The 19,428-nt window shown below is 43.5% G+C and overlaps 1 protein-coding gene and 1 long non-coding RNA gene across 3 annotated transcripts; both read left to right on the forward strand.

The window, feature by feature from the left end:
- The first annotated feature begins 469 nt into the window (after positions 1-469).
- On the forward strand, positions 470-6,598 carry LOC140014002 (uncharacterized). 2 transcript variants are annotated; one of them, XR_011820853.1, is made up of 4 exons: positions 470-1,683; positions 2,654-2,753; positions 4,319-5,521; positions 6,335-6,598. It is a non-coding gene; the product is annotated as an uncharacterized lncRNA (long non-coding RNA). The 2 variants fall into 2 exon arrangements; XR_011820852.1 differs by lacking the exon at positions 6,335-6,598 and having other exon boundaries at positions 479-1,683; positions 4,319-5,938.
- Positions 6,599-9,872: 3,274 nt separating this feature from the next.
- On the forward strand, positions 9,873-15,845 carry LOC140014094 (uncharacterized). The gene has a single exon (XM_072064489.1). It carries the CDS (start codon positions 9,873-9,875, stop codon positions 15,843-15,845), a length of 5,973 nt encoding a protein of 1,990 aa, XP_071920590.1.
- The last annotated feature ends 3,583 nt before the right edge of the window (positions 15,846-19,428 follow it).

Genomic DNA, 19,428 nt, shown 5'->3' on the forward strand with positions numbered 1-19,428 from the left:
TAATGGATTTAGAATAAAAATAAAACTTTCATATTATTATTAGGAAACAAGAAGGATGGTTGCAAATTTATTGACAAAATATATATACTTATTGTTTTGAATAAAACAAAAGATACATAATTTTCTTATTGGAAGGAAAATGGGGATAACATTTCACTAGTCAATCATCTAATTACAAAAATGGAAATAGAAATGGAAGATGGGCTGGGCCGAAATGACTCAGAGTTGACGTTGGTTTGTTTCTTCAATAGACGGTTCAAACCCAATTGTGATCACCAGTTCCAACAGTTTAAGAGCCCAGTTTAGAACCTTCAGCCAAGGTTCCAGTCTTGGTTCCACTTCCGCGTATGCTGTTCCAATTTTTTAACATATGTATAAAAGAGCGAATGCCATGGCTCAAAAGCGATGGTTGTTTTGCTGATGTGGCCAATAGTTATTGGCTGGAGTGTGTTCGTCCGTCTGTGTGTGTGTGTGGTTTTTTTTTTCTCCTCTTTTTCAAACAAACAAATGCAGATGTGATTGATGGGAGAAGGTTACCTGCTCCCAACTTTTTAGTGACGGTAGCGGGTTCCTTTTCTCTACTCATTTCATTAACCATCCGACTCCCTCTCTCCAACATTCCTTTCTCTTTTTTCTCGTTTTTTCCCTCATCCTCACAAAGAAAGCTGCACTTTTTCTCTCTCTTCAATTTCAGAAGCATTTTCTCTCTTCAATTTTTTTCTGATAGATGACAACAAAATCAAAAAGTTGGCTGGAATTTTTTTGCTTCAAAAACTCTTCTTACTTCTTTTTTCCAAAGCATCTTTATTAGCCTATTTTTTCCCTTCTATTATTTACCAGATTAATTGTCTAATTTTTCCCTTTTATGATGTTGTGATGTTGATCAAGTTAAGGATAAAAGCCAGTGCTGTCGACTTGAGGATCAAGTTGTGAGGGAGATGGGAACTCTAGAAGTCCTTTCCTTTCCTTTTGCTTCGATCCAAACGGTGCCTTAAGATTTCGGCTCTCTGAAGAATGAGGCTGTCAGAGAGACTGGGGATTTCTTCAAGGGTGGTTGCCCCTCTCTGATATTTAGCCTATGATTTCTTTTTTTCATCATCGACCATCAGAAACTAACAGCCCTTCAAATGTAGTTTTCTGCTTATGACTAATCACAGAAACCCCCCTTAAAGTTTTTGAACCAGACCTTTCATAAATAGCAGCATTACTACTACTACTATTGATTCTGCTCATCTTCTCGAGAAGCCTGCTTGTCTGAAGGCTGTGATGATTCTTTACCTATCAGAGCAAATGGGTCAGTAGATTGAGCCAAATCTGACCCGTATCTTGGCTGGGCAACCCAGATGGCATATATGATGGGAAGGAAGAGAAGATGATCCATCACATTGCAACCGGCGTTGCAGCCATGGCGGTGTCACTTTCTCTTTGCCTAACCTAAGATGATACATCTGAGCCTGAACCTTGATCATTTTCCCCCCTCGATGGCATCATTATTTTTCCGAAAATAAAAGCACGTTTTTTTTCACTTTCAAGAAATTGGGCTTTTTTTTGTTGGTTGGGTACACTGAGGAATGAAGTTAAATCAATACAAAATTACAGTTTGCTCTGCAAAAAAAAAAATTGATGTTGTCATGTTGCAGGTACATAATTTGGAAATTTCCTCCACCATCTTCATGCGGTTTTGTAAGTTTTGTCTTTTCATTTTGAAGGTAGATTCTATAAGGTTATTTTCTTAAAAAATTGTATTCTTTAACATTGTTTCCCATGCCTCTCGAACCCTCTCGGTTTAAGGAAGAAAATAGAAAAAGTAAATCAGTGTTCCTGAAATAAAGCACTTCCTCTTCATCTTGCTTTACCTTTATGGATTTTTGTCTGAATGTTTATCATGTGGGGTTTATTTTGTGGGTAGTTTGGTTCACCACTTCTATATATTTCTTGTTTAGTTTTGGAGTATGTGGAAGGCAAATGAGTCTTTAAAATTGTTGGCCCTCCTGGTGGTTTTGGAGAAAGTACCTCACGGAAGTATTTCTAAGAAGAATTTTTCAAGTTGTTTTGTATTTCAAAAGTTCTCCCCTACAATTAAATTTTTTACCAAACAATTTATTTGGATTAACCTGGATTTCAAATACTCAAAATCCTCCGTGAAATCTAATTCCATGAAACTAAACTGATTTTTGTGAGAGTTTTCGTACATTTTATCATTCTTAGTCCCATTTATTGTGGTTTTCTACCAGTACAATCTGGTGTTTGTATCAGTGATGTTGGAGTCCTTGATTGGATTTCAAGAAATTGTAGGTTTATGGTGTACTGCCTTGTATACTAGATCATTTGGTATATAATCTTTTTTTCAAGTTAAATTGGTGTTAAATTGGTCCTAATGATGGGCCAATGTGATTTTCATGCTAAAAAAGTCTTGTGTCATTGATGGCTCGATAATTTTTGGGAGTTTAGTAAGCTGTTGTGAGTATTATTTTTTAGTGATAATGGTATTATTCACTATGGCATTTTAAGAATTGTACCTGACCACATGGATATTTTCTCCTCCTAGTGGTTTGGTGCTTTTTCCTTTTTAAATACCTGGAGGCTTTTTTTGATTCAACTATTTGATGATTTGACTTGTTGCTTATGGTTATACGTTGGTTTGTTTTGACAGCCGTGTGTGTGGAAAATTCCATGATATTATTAGTAAGTATGGCCTGATGTGCTGCAGACAATACTTCTGCAGTAATGCTAAGGAGATTGGATTCATTAAGGTAATGGATTTGAAGTTTTAAGAAAGGAATGATCGTATTGTTACCTTCTTTAAAAAAAAATAATAGAGCTACTATGCCGTGGCTGTTGTTTTCATTGTCATGTCAATATTCATATTCAAGTTAGGATCTGATTGTGCATTTAAATTTTCTTGTGCCTGCGGTTCTAGATATGAGTATATGCCAATTTAAGAATTTTGTAGTTGGTTGTTGGCACGTTGTGGTACTGAGTTATGGGTCTTGTTTTTCCATTTTTGGGTCCTTCTTGAATAAATTACTAAATCATTTTGAATTTTCTTGCATTTGTCATTGCAATATAATTGAAAGAATAGGTCGTTGCCTCCTTGCTAGCTGATTTTGTTGAGCAAGCTGCCATTAGAGATAAATGGATCCCAAGTTGTTATTTGGTTTGAATTTTGAACAATTTTGGATGTTCTAATTTGCCATTGAACTTGAATTGGTATGTGAATCAACAAATTCTACCATATGCTGTTCTTTAATATACGGTATCGCATATTTTCTTGAGGTTGTCCTTGGTGTGACTATTTTGTGAATGCAATTATGGTGAATTTTTTATTTCTATTATAAGAAATTGATGAATTGCAGGCAATGTTTTTAATTAGTTGGTTAATTCTCTTGAATTGATTATTCTGGATCGTATATACTTTTATGTCGATGCCTTGATAAATTGGTTAAATTGGTCCTCGTTCATTGTGAGCAAATCTAGATTTGTATTGGAACAGATTGCCTTTCTTTTTTTATTTAAATAAGATGAGAGGATCTTTTTAAGACATTTCTTATCATTTTACTATTGCAATAATTACTGGAAAATGCAGAGCCAAGGTACATTTATGCAAAAACATGAATATTCTGGAGTATTTTCAAAGTGAGACTTATTTTAGCTAATGAATACTTATTAGCGGGTTTACAATTTTGTTAAGCTATCAGAGCTTTATTATGCCAGCAATGTACTATATAACCTACCTACAACACCTGCCAAAGGTTTTTTTTATTACATTTTAGGCAAGAATAAAATGAGTTTTCCACTAAATTATGGTAAGGTTGAGTATTTGTCCTTGGGAAAAATGCCATATTCACATTTGTACATGAAAAATGCAATTTTTTGTTTTGTTACGTGTGTACATTCATGCCCTGTATCTGGTAACATGAAATAATTGCTTACAATAATCATTTATGCAAATTGATGGGGTCTGATGCCAAGTTTAACATGGGTAGGGAACTGTAATGTAAGTGTTTATTCCTTAAGTGAGATGACTTCAATTAATGACCTGTTTTAATATACTTGATGATAATGTAAAAAGCGAGTTACATAATGCTATAAGGGTTGGGTAAAGGGAAAAGGAGTTATATTACATTGAGGTGGATGTTTGGTAAAGGTATTTATTTGGATATGAAAATGATAACAATGCATAACGTTTTCGTCCAAAAAGGTGATAGTAGTAATTATTTTTCTATTAAGTTTAGTTCACTATGAAATATAGTACTTAGTTTGCATTAATTATGGTTGACTCCATCCAAATCTGAGCTTGTTTGTATGTAATTTGCAGGTTGATGGTGCTAAAAATTTCTTGTGGATTTAAACAAGATACTTAAATGAGCTTCTATTTCTTCAAATTGTGAGTGGTTTATGGATGGTTGTATACAATTCTTAAAGTTTTTATTACTTTCCATCTACTTGTACATAGTTTTGTAGTCACAATTGATGCTTTTCTCATTCTGATGATGTTTTATTCTATTTTACTAAGTAGGATGGGAATTAGAGTGTTTAGCAGGTGAATTTGCCAACATTTAATGTCACATACTGTGGTTAACTTATTGCTTTTCTAATACATGACTGCTAATGTTTGAAATGCATTAGCCTATCTTTTTTTTGGGGGGGAGGGGGGAAATCAAGCATAAACAATATGTAGTTGCTAATTGGAAGTTTAGGATTTTGGCCTTTTTTGGTGGTTTTTTTCTTGGCTAATTATAATCAGCCAATAATTATTTTTTGGAAGTACTACCTTATTATTTTTTCAAGTCTTGGCTGATAGCAGTCAGAATTTTGGAGTCAATTTTATCCTTCACCCTGATTTTTACTTTTCCAGGTCTGTTGTTCTGTTTCTCAGAGATCTGGTATTTATAAAGTTTATGTTATGTTCTGAAAATTTTTTCCCTTGAGAATATTTCTCAGTTTGCTACAGTCAAGAAAATAAAATATTAACTAGATTTGGCCATGTAGTATGGGTACTGTATAACTCCACTTTCTCTTTTTGTCTTTTTGCTTCACTCTCTCGTGATCTCGTAGAAATTCCTCACTCAAAATTATTGGTTTTGTGCTGTCTATAAACTGTATATAGTGGAACCCTTTTTTTTGGTTTCTACATATCCATTTTTCCTAGTTACAAGATGAGGAATTGAGATATACAATCAAGGGATGGTTTTTATACTTTTTTTTTTGGAATGGTGCACGATTCACCTCACAAGGTCATGTACATATCTATACTTATTATCCCTTTTTTCTAATGAGCTTCCTTTCGATTGATCAGCATCAAAGGGAATACCCACAATAATACATCAAGATATTACCTGAAATACACTAATAAGCAAACACTATTTGGTTGGAAGATAGAAAAATCAATTCCAAGTGCAGTACATAAGTTGCGATTGACCTTTATGTGAGCTACTCTATTCCATTCTGCTATGACTGCTCTGATATCCGCAACTGCATAATGAAGCACTCCATCATCAGGAATGATGATATCGGACTGGTAAATCGGACTAAACTCAGGCTTTACTTTTCTTTCATGGTCACTTCTCAGATTAAGAAACTCAATTGCAGATTTAGAAAGCTTTAATTATGTATTGTATGTGAAATTTGGTGAATTTGCAAAACTTTTTCTTATTTAGTCTCTTTTTTGGGTTTTTATTTCTCATGGCTGTCAGCCTTATAAAATCTGAAAGGTTATTCAAAAGGTTATTCTGTTTATTGATTTTATTAGATGGACGCTTGTCTTGGGAGATTGGTATTGATCATCATTTAAGCTATGAGGAATGAATGAAAAAAAAAACATACCAAGCAGAAAACCCTTCACCTTTTTTCGAGTTCGTTGGGGCATTGTGATTTCTTTCACTGGCTGGTCCTTATTGAATCATCAAAACAAATCTAATCTTTTTATGTTGGCAAACCTCAATCCTCTCCTCTTTTGAATACCTCTGATTACTCCTTTTTAGAACCCAAGCAAACCATAACTAGGGAAAAAATATGAGGTTATGATTGTATAGAGACTCGTCCTAAGGATGACTTTTGAAAACTTATCACTGGTAGGGTTTCAAAAGGCATTCTTGGAGTTGCTGGAGTTATAAGGAATTGATATGGGTTTTGAACCATCGGATCAGTAAAAGATTAGGAATAACTTCCAATCTTCTAGCTAAACTTTTGGGATTGAGAGGAGAACTAAGGATAACTATAGATCATTATTGCTACAAACCGGAATTTGAAGTTGATGCTATTAATATTTTTAATCTTTTAAACCAATATGATACTGGTATTTACAATGTGCTATGGTTATATTTGATTGTAGGTATCTTATCGTATTTTGGCAGCAAGTCTTGATCAAAGCATATAAGCAGTGAAGCAAATCAGATGGTAGATTGTTTAGCTAATGTATAGGATGCTAACATGGTAGATTGTTTAGCTAATGTATAGGATGCTAACAACAGGGTATCTTTTATTATGATGTTATGCCCTACCATTTTTAGTTGCAGCTAGATGACTGTTTGGGGATTTTATTCTCCTTTTGTATCTCGATATGATTGCATATTATTTTAAAGTTCCTTTTATGCAAAAAAAACTTCCAAAACTACAAAAAGTTAAAACTGTAGCTTATTTTCACTATTTAATAAAACTACAAAAACATAACTGTAAAGATATTGATGCACTTTTATGTAACTTTTCATATTTAATATCTAAATTTGAATAATTGGGCATTTATGGGCACGATTTTATCCTCCTAGTGTTTAAGAAACCATTGGTCTAGTCAAATTCAATGCCGGTGCAAACATGAGCTATGGTCATGCTTAGACATCTTAGCACAATTATTTCACACTTAGGCTAGCAATATTTCCCAAATAATAATGTTCTCACCAGAGCAAATTTTTCTTAAATGCCAAGATTACCTTCAACTAATTAATTTCATATATTCTTCTTGATTTTTTTTAGATCTATTAAGAAATAACTAGAATTTTATCTGTGCCTTAGCACGGTCTCTTTTCTTATTTATTGTGAATTTATACAAATATAAATAATTTAAATATAAAAATTAACAATAATCCTACATGTTCATTCATATTAACTTTTAAAAGTTAATGTATTCTAAATGTCCAATTATTTACTAATTTTTAAATATTTCTTTACATACTTTCACTATAATGATAATATATATCAAATAATGTATCCCATATCAAAAACTTGGGAGATATTTTTTTTATAAATATTCTTTTAGATAATTTAAATTTTTATAATGACCATAAATCTAGAACTATATATTCACATTTAATTAAGTAGAAAAGATCTAGCAATCCAATTTTGTTCATCAATAAATATTTAGTTTTCAACAATATTGGTAAATCTGTTGGTATAATCGTTAATTCTCTTTTTTGTACTAAGTTAATTCAAAATTAAGGAAAGAAATGATGAACAATTTAAAAACTAATCAATGATATGGTGGTGAAAGAAAGTAATTTATGAAATATGTAAGATTTTAATAATTGTGATTTGAAAAAGGTTTTATTATAGTTCTATGTAATAATTTCATTGAAAGCATTAAGATAAGATTAGTTATTTTTTAAAGTTATTTTAGATATCATTAAGATAAGATTAACTATTTTTTAAAGTTATTTTAAAATTAGGGATAATTTTTAAACATACAATATAATATTCAATATGGGTAAAATTCAAATGACTCATAACCCGTTAATTCTCGTCAATTACGCATGCCACATAAGAGTGAGAAATAATTCTAATTAAAATAATTACTTTCATATATATATATATATATATATATATAGATTACTCCTCTTCTTCTCTCTCCAATTAAAGTTTTTTCATATTTCACTCACATTTCTCTCTCTCTCTCTCTCTCTCTCTCTCTCTCTCTCTCACACATTAATTCATCAATTATTTTCATGATTTACTAAATTGGTCTTGGCTTTAATAATTTCTAGTATACTAATTTTACATGCTCTTATATTTTTCTATTTTTAAAATTTTACTCAAAAGGTTCTTTTTTTCAAACACAATGTAATTTAAGTCAAAGAAAATAATAGTTTAACATGAAAAATAATTCCAAAAAATAGCCTTACTTTCCCTTCAATGTTCATGTACTATATAATGTAATGTAATTTAAACTTACTTTCATCTAATTATTAGAGAATATGAATATTTGATAGAAGTCAAGTCTTACATGATAAATATGAATACTTGACAAAGGATAAAAGTCAAGATTTACATGACAAGTATAAAAGAGCAAAAAAAAAAAAGGTAAAGTTTTAATAGCATTAGTTGCTTAGAGTTATGATAAAAAAGGAAAAATGCATTTCTTTATTAATTTTTTTATACTATAAGTAGAAAAATACATGTTGCATGTCAAAAAAATTTTATACTAAAGTGTTGAATTACAATGACATTATAATAATAATAATTATTTTAAAATGAAATTTATTAGAGTTAAATGAAGTTCTATTTACAAAAACTAAATAAATGAATAAATAAAAGTTCTAGAATTGAATAAAAAAGCAAGAATGCATAGAACTAAAAAGATACAAGAAAAGATTAAGGCAAAAATTTAATTATAAAATAATAGATCTATTAGAGTGCGAGTGAAAAAGAGAAAAATGAGAATAATAGGAAGAAGAGTGGGAGATTCAAATACAAAATACTTAATTAGAGAGAGGGAAAAGTAGCAATTAATGCATAATGAATCCTAGAGAAATCAACGAACATATATAAAGTTAATTGATTGAAAGTCATTTTGATATTTGAATAAAATACGCTTTAGTGGGAAGATAATTGCTTTGACAATATCGCTTGTCCACTACAAACCCTAGGAAATTTACATGAAACAAGCTGAAAAAAACACACTTGAAATCCAAAAGAAAAAACACAAATTTAGGGACAGTAACTTATTGCCGGAGTACTTTTTATAGTGCCGCAGCCGGTTTCTTGACCGCTAGGGGGGCATTTCTATTAGTTGAACAAAATTGGTTTGGCCTATAGAAAGTGCTCTCGAAAAAATACCACCCTTTTAAATTTACTATTCTCAACAGCGAAAAACGTATATAATTTCTTCGTGAAAAGGTGAAAAGCTGAAAAAAAAAAGGTGAAAATAGATTAAAAAAAAAGGTGAAAAAGTGAATTTATTTATTTATTATTTCTTCGTTTCATAAAATTTATCATAGTTGTTATTTTTTTTGTTCCAAATTAATTGTCATCTCAGAGAACCACAAAAAGAAACCACAAAATTGTATAGTTTCCTAGCTTGCAACGACTTGATATTCAAAGAGTTAGGAGCAATGTCATCAATCAAAATCGGACGAGTCAATAAATTGGAAGTGCGGAAGTCCTCAGCTCACTTTCAGAGAAGACTTTAGCGACGACTTAAGCGACTTAAGATGTTGAGCTGCATCAATTTCCCGTCCACATATTGAAGTTATAGTCTCGAAAGACTATTCTACCAGAAGTAATGTCAATCCTGACCTGGCAAGTGGTTAATAAGAGACGACTTAAGCGACAAAAGATAGGCATTCGGTTTATCATTCACATTGGACCAACCTTGGCTTCATGCTCAGGTAACCAAGTGTAGTGGGGTGAACCTGCGCGTGCCACGTGTCAGCTCGGCAGGTCTTGCTCGTCAGGTCGGCTGTGAGACCTCGCAACTCGCAGGCGCTAGCTCGGCATATGGAGGCCAGCTCGGCCTTACCTATCGATCCTTGAGATGGGCCTATGGGCCGCCGTCTCCGAACTTGTAGGAGCCGCCGCACGAAACCCTAAGAAGACTCCGAACCCTACGGGGATTCTGACTTCCACAAGGAAACTACAACCCACTCTGCCCTATATAAACCATGCCTAGGGACAATACAAGGTACGCAAACACAAGTATTCTAGACTATAGCTCCGTGCGCAAGCTAACTGACTTGATCGTCGGAGATATACCGGGGACACCTGTCCCGTACTTGATCTTTCTTTGTAGGTACACGAGCTCGGCTTCCTCTCGCAGGTCAATTGCGTCTGTTCAGCTCGGCTCGCTACAGCCCAGCTCGGACTCAGTTTTTGGCAGTCGCATCAATTGGCGCCGTCTGTGGGAACACGTTCTTCTTCTCTTGCGAATCATGCCAAAAACGAGGTCTCAGAGGAATGTTGGTGGCTCTAAGGGGAACGGAGGAAGCAGCCCCCAACAGTCTGCCCGGAGTCCGACCCCTGGAGGTGAGGGGACGGGACTCTCGCGGATTCCACCGGAGCAACTGGTCCAGGCGGTAGCAGGAAACTTGCCCACCTTCGAGGCCATTGTGGATTATCTTAGGGGGCAGACAGGAGGGCCCCTGGGCCAGGAGCCGAAGAACTCGGAAGGCCCAACCGAGTCCAGGGCGGGGAGCCCCAACCCCCAGCTCAAACGCGTGCGCCGGGAGCCCTCAAGTGAGCACACCGACAGGGGGGAGCCCATTCACAAGCACTCCCGAACTGAGCACCCGGAGCCTGTCCGGAGGTATTCTAGGGATGAACCCTCACCTCGGAAAGAGCAGCTCCAGGTGCAGGACGAGCTGGACCTGCTCTTGGATGCCGAGGCAGACAGGTACATCGCGTCCCCTTTCGTGCCTGATATAGAGAACTATCCATTGCCCGCGAAGTTCAAGATACCCCACATGAAGCCTTACGATGCGACCTCGGATCCGGAGGATCATTTGTTTGCGTTCCTGACCCAAATGCGTCTGCAAACTGCCGCAGATGCAGTCAGGTGCAAGACTTTTCCCATGTTTCTGGAGGGGAAGGCACGTCAGTGGTTCCAGGGGCTCCCCCCCAGGTCCATTAGGTCCTTTGCTCAGCTTGCTCGGCTGTTCGCGGCCCAGTTTGTCTTATCACGAGCCTTCTCCAAGAGCACGGCGCATCTGATGACCATTCAGCAAAGGCCTGAGGAATCCCTACGCGAATACATGGTGCGTTTCAATAACGAGTCCCTTCAGGTCAGGGATCGTGATGACAAGGTGGTTATGGCAGCCTTCATTAACGGGCTGCGCAAGCAGAAGCTCTACACCGAGCTCGTGGAGAGACCTCCCAAGTCGGTACGGGAAATGCTGGACCGAGCTCATGAGAAGGCCAATGCGGAGGAGGCTAATCGCCTTAAGAGCGCGCAAGAAAGGCTGAGGGATGACAAACGTAGGAGAGGAGCCGACCAGGTGGAGACTCGTCCCAACCAGGGAAGAAAGAGCACTTACGATCGCTTCCCCAGGAGCCGCCCAAGTGGAGGAGATAAGCCCTGGACTAGCCTCACTGCACCTCGAGCTCGGGTGCTGGCTGTCATGGAACAGGAGGGGCTCTCCCGACCTCCTCGACCTTTGGGAGGGGACAAAAGCAGACGGGACCAAGGGTTGTTCTGCGCCTATCACCGAGATGTGGGGCACGACACGGAGGATTGCCGTCATCTCAAGAAGGACATTGAGAAACTAATCAAACGAGGTCACCTCGGGCAGTTCATACGAGAGGACCGAGCTGACCAGCAACGAGGGAGGTCCCGGTCAGAACGACCCGGCTACCTCCGGGATCGGCCTCAGGGGCCTCATGGCCGAGCTCCTGAACAGGAAACGCAGAATCTGGCCGGGGTGATTAATACCATTGCAGGAGGACCGGCTGGCGGGGATAGTCATACAGCTCGGCGGCACAATCGGCCTCCCCCCGCGGGGGAGAGCTCGGCCAAGCGTCTGAAGATGTATGAGGAAATTATCTACGGACCAGAGGACGCAGTCCCTTTGGCCTCCAACAACCACGAAGCTATTGTAATTGAGGTCATCACCTGCAATTACAAGGTGAAGAAGGTATACATAGACAATGGGAGTGCAATAGACGTGCTGTATTACAAGACTTTTAAAGAGATGCAGCTGGAGGATAGGCAGCTGGTACCGGTTCGGACTCCATTGATCGGGTTCGCAGGCCCTCCCGTGAGGCCAGAAGGAATGATCACCCTCATGGTTACGGTCGGGGTATCCCCGAAGTGCCGAACTGTGCCGGTAAACTTCGCGGTGGTTAAGGAGCCGTCGTCATACAACATGATTTTGGGACGGCCCACACTGAATGCCCTCCGAGCTGTTTGCTCTACGTTGCACCTCAGCATGAAGTTTCCCACCCCCGAGGGGGTGGCTGAGGTGCTCGGGGATCCGGAAGTGGCCAGGGCATGCTACATTGCTACCCTCAAGGGTAAAGAGAAGTTAGTAGCCCAGACAGTTTGCTTGGAGCCCTGGGAGCCCATGGAGAAGGGAGAGAGATTGGAAACTGACGAGGGATTAGCCGATCTGCCCGTCCAGAAGGGCCGACCTGAGCACACCGTGAAGGTCGGCACGGGCCTAGCCGAGCTGGTCAAGAGCTCATTTGAAGCTCTCTTGGAGGAATATGCTGAGATCTTCGCTTGGAGTGCTGATGACATACCAGGAATCCCTACCGAGCTGGCGGTTCATAGGCTACAGGTGGATCCCAGCGTCCGACCCGTGAAACAGAAGAAAAGGAACTTTGCTCCTGAACGAAAGGAGGTCGTCAAAAGCGAGGTGGGTAAGCTGCTGGAGGCCAGGATCGTTAAGGAGGTCTACTACCCGACCTGGTTGGCTAATCCTGTGCTGGTCAAAAAGGAGGAGAAAGCCTGGAGGATGTGTGTGGATTTCACAGATTTGAATAAAGCTTGCCCTAAAGATTGTTACCCACTTCCCCGGATTGATCAGCTCGTGGACTCAACGGCAGGTTATGAGATCTTCTGTTTCTTGGATGCTTTCAAGGGGTACCATCAGATAGCCTTGGACGAGGAGGACCAGGAGAAGACCTCGTTTATCACCGAGGATGGCACATATTGTTACGTCACCATGCCGTTTGGTTTAAAAAATGCAGGCGCAACCTATCAAAGGCTGGTAAACAAGTTGTTCAGGAATCAGATCGGTCGAAACCTGGAGGTTTATGTGGACGATATGTTGGTGAAAAGTCGAACCCAGGAGCAGTTCGTCTCCGACCTGAGGGAGATTTTCGAGATCCTTCGACACTCACGCATGCGACTAAACCCAAAGAAGTGCACTTTTGGGGTCAGGTCGGGAAAATTTCTGGGGTACATGATTTCCAAAGAGGGGGTGAGAGCCAACCCGGACAAGGTTAAGGCCATCATGGATATGGCTCCACCCCGGAATATTAAAGAGGTGCAGCGTCTGACAGGAAGGATGGCTGCCTTGAACAGGTTCTTGTCCAAATCGGCAGTTCGGGGGTCACCTTTCTTTAAGGCCCTGAAAGGAGGTCGGCAGTTCGAGTGGAACCCGGAGTGCCAGAAGGCGTTTGACGAGCTTAAGGAACATCTCGCTAGGTTGCCAGCTCTGACCTCTCCTGAGGTGGGGGAGACCCTGTTCATCTACCTAGCTGCGGGAGAGGGGGCTGTAAGCGCAGTGCTGGTGCGAGAGGAGGACAAGTTACAGAAGCCAGTGTATTATGTCAGTCGCGCCCTGCAGGGGGCCGAATCCCGGTACTCGGCGATAGAACGATATGTCTTGGCGCTAGTTCACGCAGCTCGGAAGCTGAGGACTTATTTCCAATCTCATCCCGTGGTAGTCATAACGGACCAGCCCTTGAAGCAGATCTTGTCCAAACCCGAGTCTTCAGGTCGAATGGTAAAATGGGCGGTGGAATTGTCTGAGTATGACCTGGGATATCAGCCCAGGACGGCCATCAAAGCTCAAGCACTAGCAGATTTCATAGCAGATGGCATCTCTTTTGGGTCGACTGGAGGGGAGACAGACCAGGCCAGAACGAATAAGGAGGTTGAGGACGCGCGCGCCGCCAGAGCCATACAGACCCCGGAGACTGCCAAGGCCGTACAGATCAGAGAGGCAGCCGAGGTCCCACGGACCAGAGACGCTGCTGAGGTCGCCCAGGCCAGTCAGGTAGCAGAGGGCGGATCGGCCAGAGAAGCTGGGGAGACCAGACCGACCCGAGAGGCTGCAGAGGCCAGGCAGGTCGTAGACACAGCGGAGGTCCGACAGGTCGGAGACGCAGCCGAGGTCGCATATCCCGAAGAAACTGCCAAGGCCGAACTGGTCGGGACAGCAGCCCAAGACGGGGAGGCTAGGAAAACAGCGGAGCAAACAAAGCCCACGTGGACGCTGTATGTGGATGGCGCGTCCAGCAAAGAAGGATGCGGAGCAGGGCTTCTCCTAATCAGCCCTACGGGAGAGGAGCTGCCTTACGCGTTAAGGTTTGATTTCAGAGCATCTAATAATGAATCTGAGTACGAAGCTCTAATTGCAGGAATGGAGATGGCTCGGAAGTTAGGGGCCAGTTCGTTGAAAGTCTATAGCGACTCGCAGCTGATAGTTAACCAGGTAGGGGGAAGCTACGAGGTCAAAGAGGGGACGCTGAGAAAATACGTGGCCAAGACACATGAGCTGAAGGGCCTGTTTGAACAGTTTGTGCTAGAGCAGATCCCGCGGAGTCTGAACAAGAGAGCTGATGCCCTGTCCAAACTGGCCTCCACCTCGGTTGGCACCCTAGGTCGGGAGATAGTTGTGGAGGTCGTCAGGAATCGGGCATATGACCAGGTCAGTACTGCGGTCATCCAGGTGGTGAGCTCCTGGATGGACCCCATTGTTCGATACTTGGCGCAGGGGGAACTCCCCCCGAGCAGGACAGAGGCCCGCAAAATCCTCCTTAAGTCGCAGAGGTACACGCTTGTGCAGGGAGTCCTGTATAGGAAGTCCTACTTGCAGCCCTGGCTGAGGTGTATGACACCTGAGGAGGGGAGCTATGTCTTGCGCGAGTTGCATGAGGGCATCTGTGGCAATCACGTTGGCTCCAGGGTGTTGGCCAAGAAGGGAATGCTGGCCGGGTACTATTGGCCCACCATCTTCAGGGACTCGACCGAGCTGGTAGCTCGATGTAAGTCTTGTCAGCTACATGCTCCAGTTCATCATACCCCAACTCGGGAAATGATCCCTCTTCATAGCCCGTGGCCGTTCTTCCAGTGGGGAATCGACTTGCTAGGACCTTTTCCCCGAGCTCCCGGTGGCCATGAGTACTTGGTGGTGGCGATTGATTACTTCACCAAGTGGATAGAGGCTGAGCCACTTAGCACGATCAGTTGTAGGTCGATACATAAGTTCCTCTGGAGGAACGTAGTCTGCCGATTTGGCATTCCCAGGGTTCTCGTTTCGGATAATGGCCGGCAGTTCGCAGATCATTCGCTTCAGGAGTGGTGCATTGAGCTCGGTATCCAGCAGCACTTCACCTCAGTAGGGCACCCCCAGGCCAATGGGCAGGTCGAGAATATGAACCGGACCATCCTGCACGGCTTAAAGACAAGAATCGAATCAGCCCGGACGGGTTGGCTGGATGAGCTGCCCACCATACTATGGGCTTACCGGACTACGCCTCGGACGGCCACACAGGAAACTCCGTTTGTCCTAACATATGGGGTGGAAGCAGTAATCCCTGCGGAAATTGGGATGCCTTCGGCCAGGGTACAGCACTTCGTGGCCCAAAGCAATGAGGAAGAGATGCGACTCGATCTAGACTTGCTCGAGCATCGAAAAGAAGAAGCGGCTATAAGAATGGCAAAGTATAAGGGCCAGGTTGCACGCTACTACAATGCCAGGGTAAGGCATCTTTCTTTTAAACCAGGGGACCTGGTAGTACGCAGAAATTCAGTCAGCCGAGCTGTGGGCACAGGCAAGTTAGACCCGAACTGGGAAGGCCCGTACGAAGTAAAGGATGTTGGCCGAGCAGGCTATTGCAAACTAGCTCGTCTGGATGGAAGCGAAGTCCCACGCACGTGGCACAACTCGAATTTAAGGCTTTTTCTTTAAGAATCCTGCCCGAGCTGAAAATGGTCGGCTGGACAGGTCTGCCTTTATTTTAGTAGTTCGGCATTGGGAATTATGAATGTATTCAAAGCTTTGAAATGAAATAGAAATTTTTATAAGTATTGGGAAAGGAAAAGGCCGCATATATTCAAAATCAAAAAGCATGTACAGGTAGGGGGCCATACAAAACCGAGCTGGCCAGCTCGGACCCTACTCTAGCCTAACATCCTACAAGGCTAGTCTAAGTCCTATCAGCTTAGCTCTCCCCTTGTTGCTCTTGCTCTGGCTCTGGGGAGAGGGCAGGAAGATTAGGATCGGCAATCAGGGCAGCCAGGTCGCGCCCATTGGAGTAACCTGTGACGAGCCTGTCAATTTGGTTGGTAGATTGGGGGTTGAAGTCAGGCCATTTGCTCAGGTCAAAGCCTGGCAACTTCAGGGACTCCACATCCACCAAGGCCTTCGTGTAGTCGAGTTGCAGGACAGGGCCGTTGAGGAGGGCCAGGTCGTTCATGAAGACTTCAGACTTCTTGAACTCTTTGACGCCTAGCTGGCGCCCTTCTTCCCTTGCCGCCTCCACCAGCTCGGCAGATTTTTTCTGCTCTGCCTCCAGGGTCGCAGCCAGTTCGGCCGTTCTCTTCTTTTCCAGTTCGCAGGAGGAGTTGGCATCTGCAAGTTGCTTCTTCAGGGTCTCCAGCTCGGACTCTGCAGCTTCGAGCTGGCTCGACAACTTCTCTTTGGCAGCATCAACCTGGGACAGGTTGACCCCCATGTTCTCATACCGCTGAGCCAGCTCGGCCCCCGCAACGTTGAGCTGCATATTAGGTACAGGGTAAGTAGTCGGCAAAGCTCGAAAGGATGTCAGGGAAAGTGCTGGTTAAGAAGTTACCTGGGTGGTGCTGAGGTAGAAGTGCTCTAACAGCTCAGCGTTGGAGGCAAGTTGGATGAAGTGGTGATCGCGGGGGAGTACCGCGCCTTTGACGAGCTCCTTCGCCACTTCAGGGAATTGAGCTCGGTCGTTCACCGACAACCCCCACTTCGGGCAAAAATGGTGGGGGTGCGGGTGTGAGCCCAGCTCGGTAGGGGGCTTCAGGGGAATCACATTCCTCATGCGCCACATAGCGGGGGGAGATTGTGACGAAGCCTGCTGCTCGGCGGAGCTCACCCCATAATGAGAGGCGATGGCCGTAGAGGGCTCCTCCTGGGACTGGGGGGAAGCCGCCTCTGTCCTGGCCTTTTTGGCCGTGGACTTCTTTCTTTTCTTCTTTGATCCCCCCCCCAGTGAAGACTGAGCGGCAATTTGGGGAGTGGACACAGGTGGAGGTAGAGGCACCGTGCTGCTCGGCGCTGTGGAAGGCGCAGGAGTTGGCGTGCTCGCACTGCCTATTCCGCCGATGTTCAGCAGCTGGGAAAACCTCTTCACTGCAGGACAGAAACACTTGGTCAGTCAGGATGATGGGGGCTCATGGATAGGAGCAGGTCGAGAAAATTACGAGCTGTTAGCTCCTCGGGGGTGATAGGTCGGAGATCGGGGGCAGGGTCGTTCACCTCTGCTCGGATTAGCCCCGCCGACCAGAGCTGGGCATTGTTAAATTCCTTCACTTTCAGTTGAGCCTCCGAGCTGACCAAGCGGTCTAGCTCGGCCTCGGGCAGGGGAGAAGGGATTGGATCGGTTACCTGGGTATCCTCCCTCCAAGTTAGGGGGGGAAACCCAGTATTCCTCACAAAAAAGAACTGGGCCTTCCAGCCCTTGATGGAAGAAGGCATCTGAGTGAACAGCTCGCGGGTAGGGAGTTCCCCTCCGCTCCTGCGAGCGAAGTAGAACCAACCATGAACCGGGCCACTTACCTTCATCTGAAAGAAAGACCTAAATAGGTCCAGAGAATAGGGGATTTCAAGAGCTCGGCACAAAATAAAGAAGCCGAGGATGGACCGAATGGCGTTGGGAACGACCTGGGTAATTCGAATGCCCCAGAAGGTTAGGATGTCGTAAAGAAATTGGGGAATGGGGAGGCGAAAACCAGCCACGAGCTGATCTCTGTAGATAGCCACAAACCCAGGGGGAGGTCGGCAAGCGTACTCCCCTGGCTGGGCTGCCCGAGCCTCGAACTGGGGGAGAATGTCGTACCTCCCCACCAGTTCATCCACATCCCCTTGGTCGAGGAGGGGAGGGATAATCTCGACTTCCCCAAAGTCGATGTCTGGTCCCCTAACGGGACCTGCTCTGGCGCGAGCTGGAGCCACCCCCAGAGGAATCTCTGGGTCAGCAGCGCCAGCCTCGGGCTGAGCAGATGGACCAGGTCGGTTCATGGCTATAGCAAGGCTTGGGATTGGGGGAGGAAGATATTCAGACCCAGACGAGCTGGAAGGAGAAGGACTGGAGTCGGGTATTTCTATGAATACAGGTCGGGTAATCCTACGCCTAGGTGCTGAGCTGGTAAGGTCTGAGTGTGTGGAGGAAGACGACATAAAAGGAAAGGAGAACTTACTGATGAATGAGGGGGAAGAACTGAGGTGTGCTTAGAGGGTAATCCTACTCTCGGACGACCTCACTGAATGCGGAGCGAGCTGGAGAAGATTGGAGGAGAAGAGAAAATGAGAAGGAAGGCTTGAGAGTGACGTTTGGTGGGGCCTATTTATAGGCTCCCTGGGCGGGAAGCCGAAGAGTCCCGGGGAAGAAGTTCGAATTTATGGCTAGGGGGCAGTTACCTTGGAAGACGCGTGAGCTGACAAACCGCCATCATGAAGGACGTGACCCTTGAAGTGACGGTTACGACGGCGGACGTGGCAGTTTTTCGGAGGAGATACGTGATCGTGGGATTGTGGGTCCCGCACGAAGCCGACGTGACGCTTCGAAATTTGGTCCAGACCCACATGGCTCGTCAGTGACTCTAGACTCAAGGGGGCTAGTGTAGTGGGGTGAACCTGCGCGTGCCACGTGTCAGCTCGGCAGGTCTTGCTCGTCAGGTCGGCTGTGAGACCTCGCAACTCGCAGGCGCTAGCTCGGCATATGGAGGCCAGCTCGGCCTTACCTATCGATCCTTGAGATGGGCTTATGGGCCGCCGTCTCCGAACTTGTAGGAGCCGCCGCACGAAACCCTAAGAAGACTCCGAACCCTACGGGGATTCTGACTTCCACAAGGAAACTACAACCCACTCTGCCCTATATAAACCATGCCTAGGGACAATACAAGGTACGCAAACACAAGTATTCTAGACTATAGCTCCGTGCGCAAGCTAACTGACTTGATCGTCGGAGATATACCGGGGACACCTGTCCCGTACTTGATCTTTCTTTGTAGGTACACGAGCTCGGCTTCCTCTCGCAGGTCAATCGCGTCTGTTCAGCTCGGCTCGCTACAGCCCAGCTCGGACTCAGTTTTTGGCAGTCGCATCACCAAGTAACCAACAAAAGATTTAAAAGCCGTGTTTAATTCTAATTTACCTGTTTGTCTAGAAAATGACCCTGTGGAATAATGAACATCTATGCTAGTTGGTCATAGCAGCCTCTATCTCGATTTGATGCCTAGAGCCGAGGCAGAACCTTTACTTTGGGAGGGCAAATTTGATTTCACATGAACTAGATAGT

Source organism: Coffea arabica, chromosome 9c, assembly GCF_036785885.1.
Source record: "Coffea arabica cultivar ET-39 chromosome 9c, Coffea Arabica ET-39 HiFi, whole genome shotgun sequence".
In the NCBI taxonomy this organism is placed as follows: domain Eukaryota; kingdom Viridiplantae; phylum Streptophyta; class Magnoliopsida; order Gentianales; family Rubiaceae; genus Coffea; species Coffea arabica.

Coding starts and splice junctions, on each gene's coding strand:
- LOC140014094 (XM_072064489.1), top strand. CDS start 9,873: ATGCCTAGGGACAATACAAGGTACGCAAACACAAGTATTCTAGACTAT.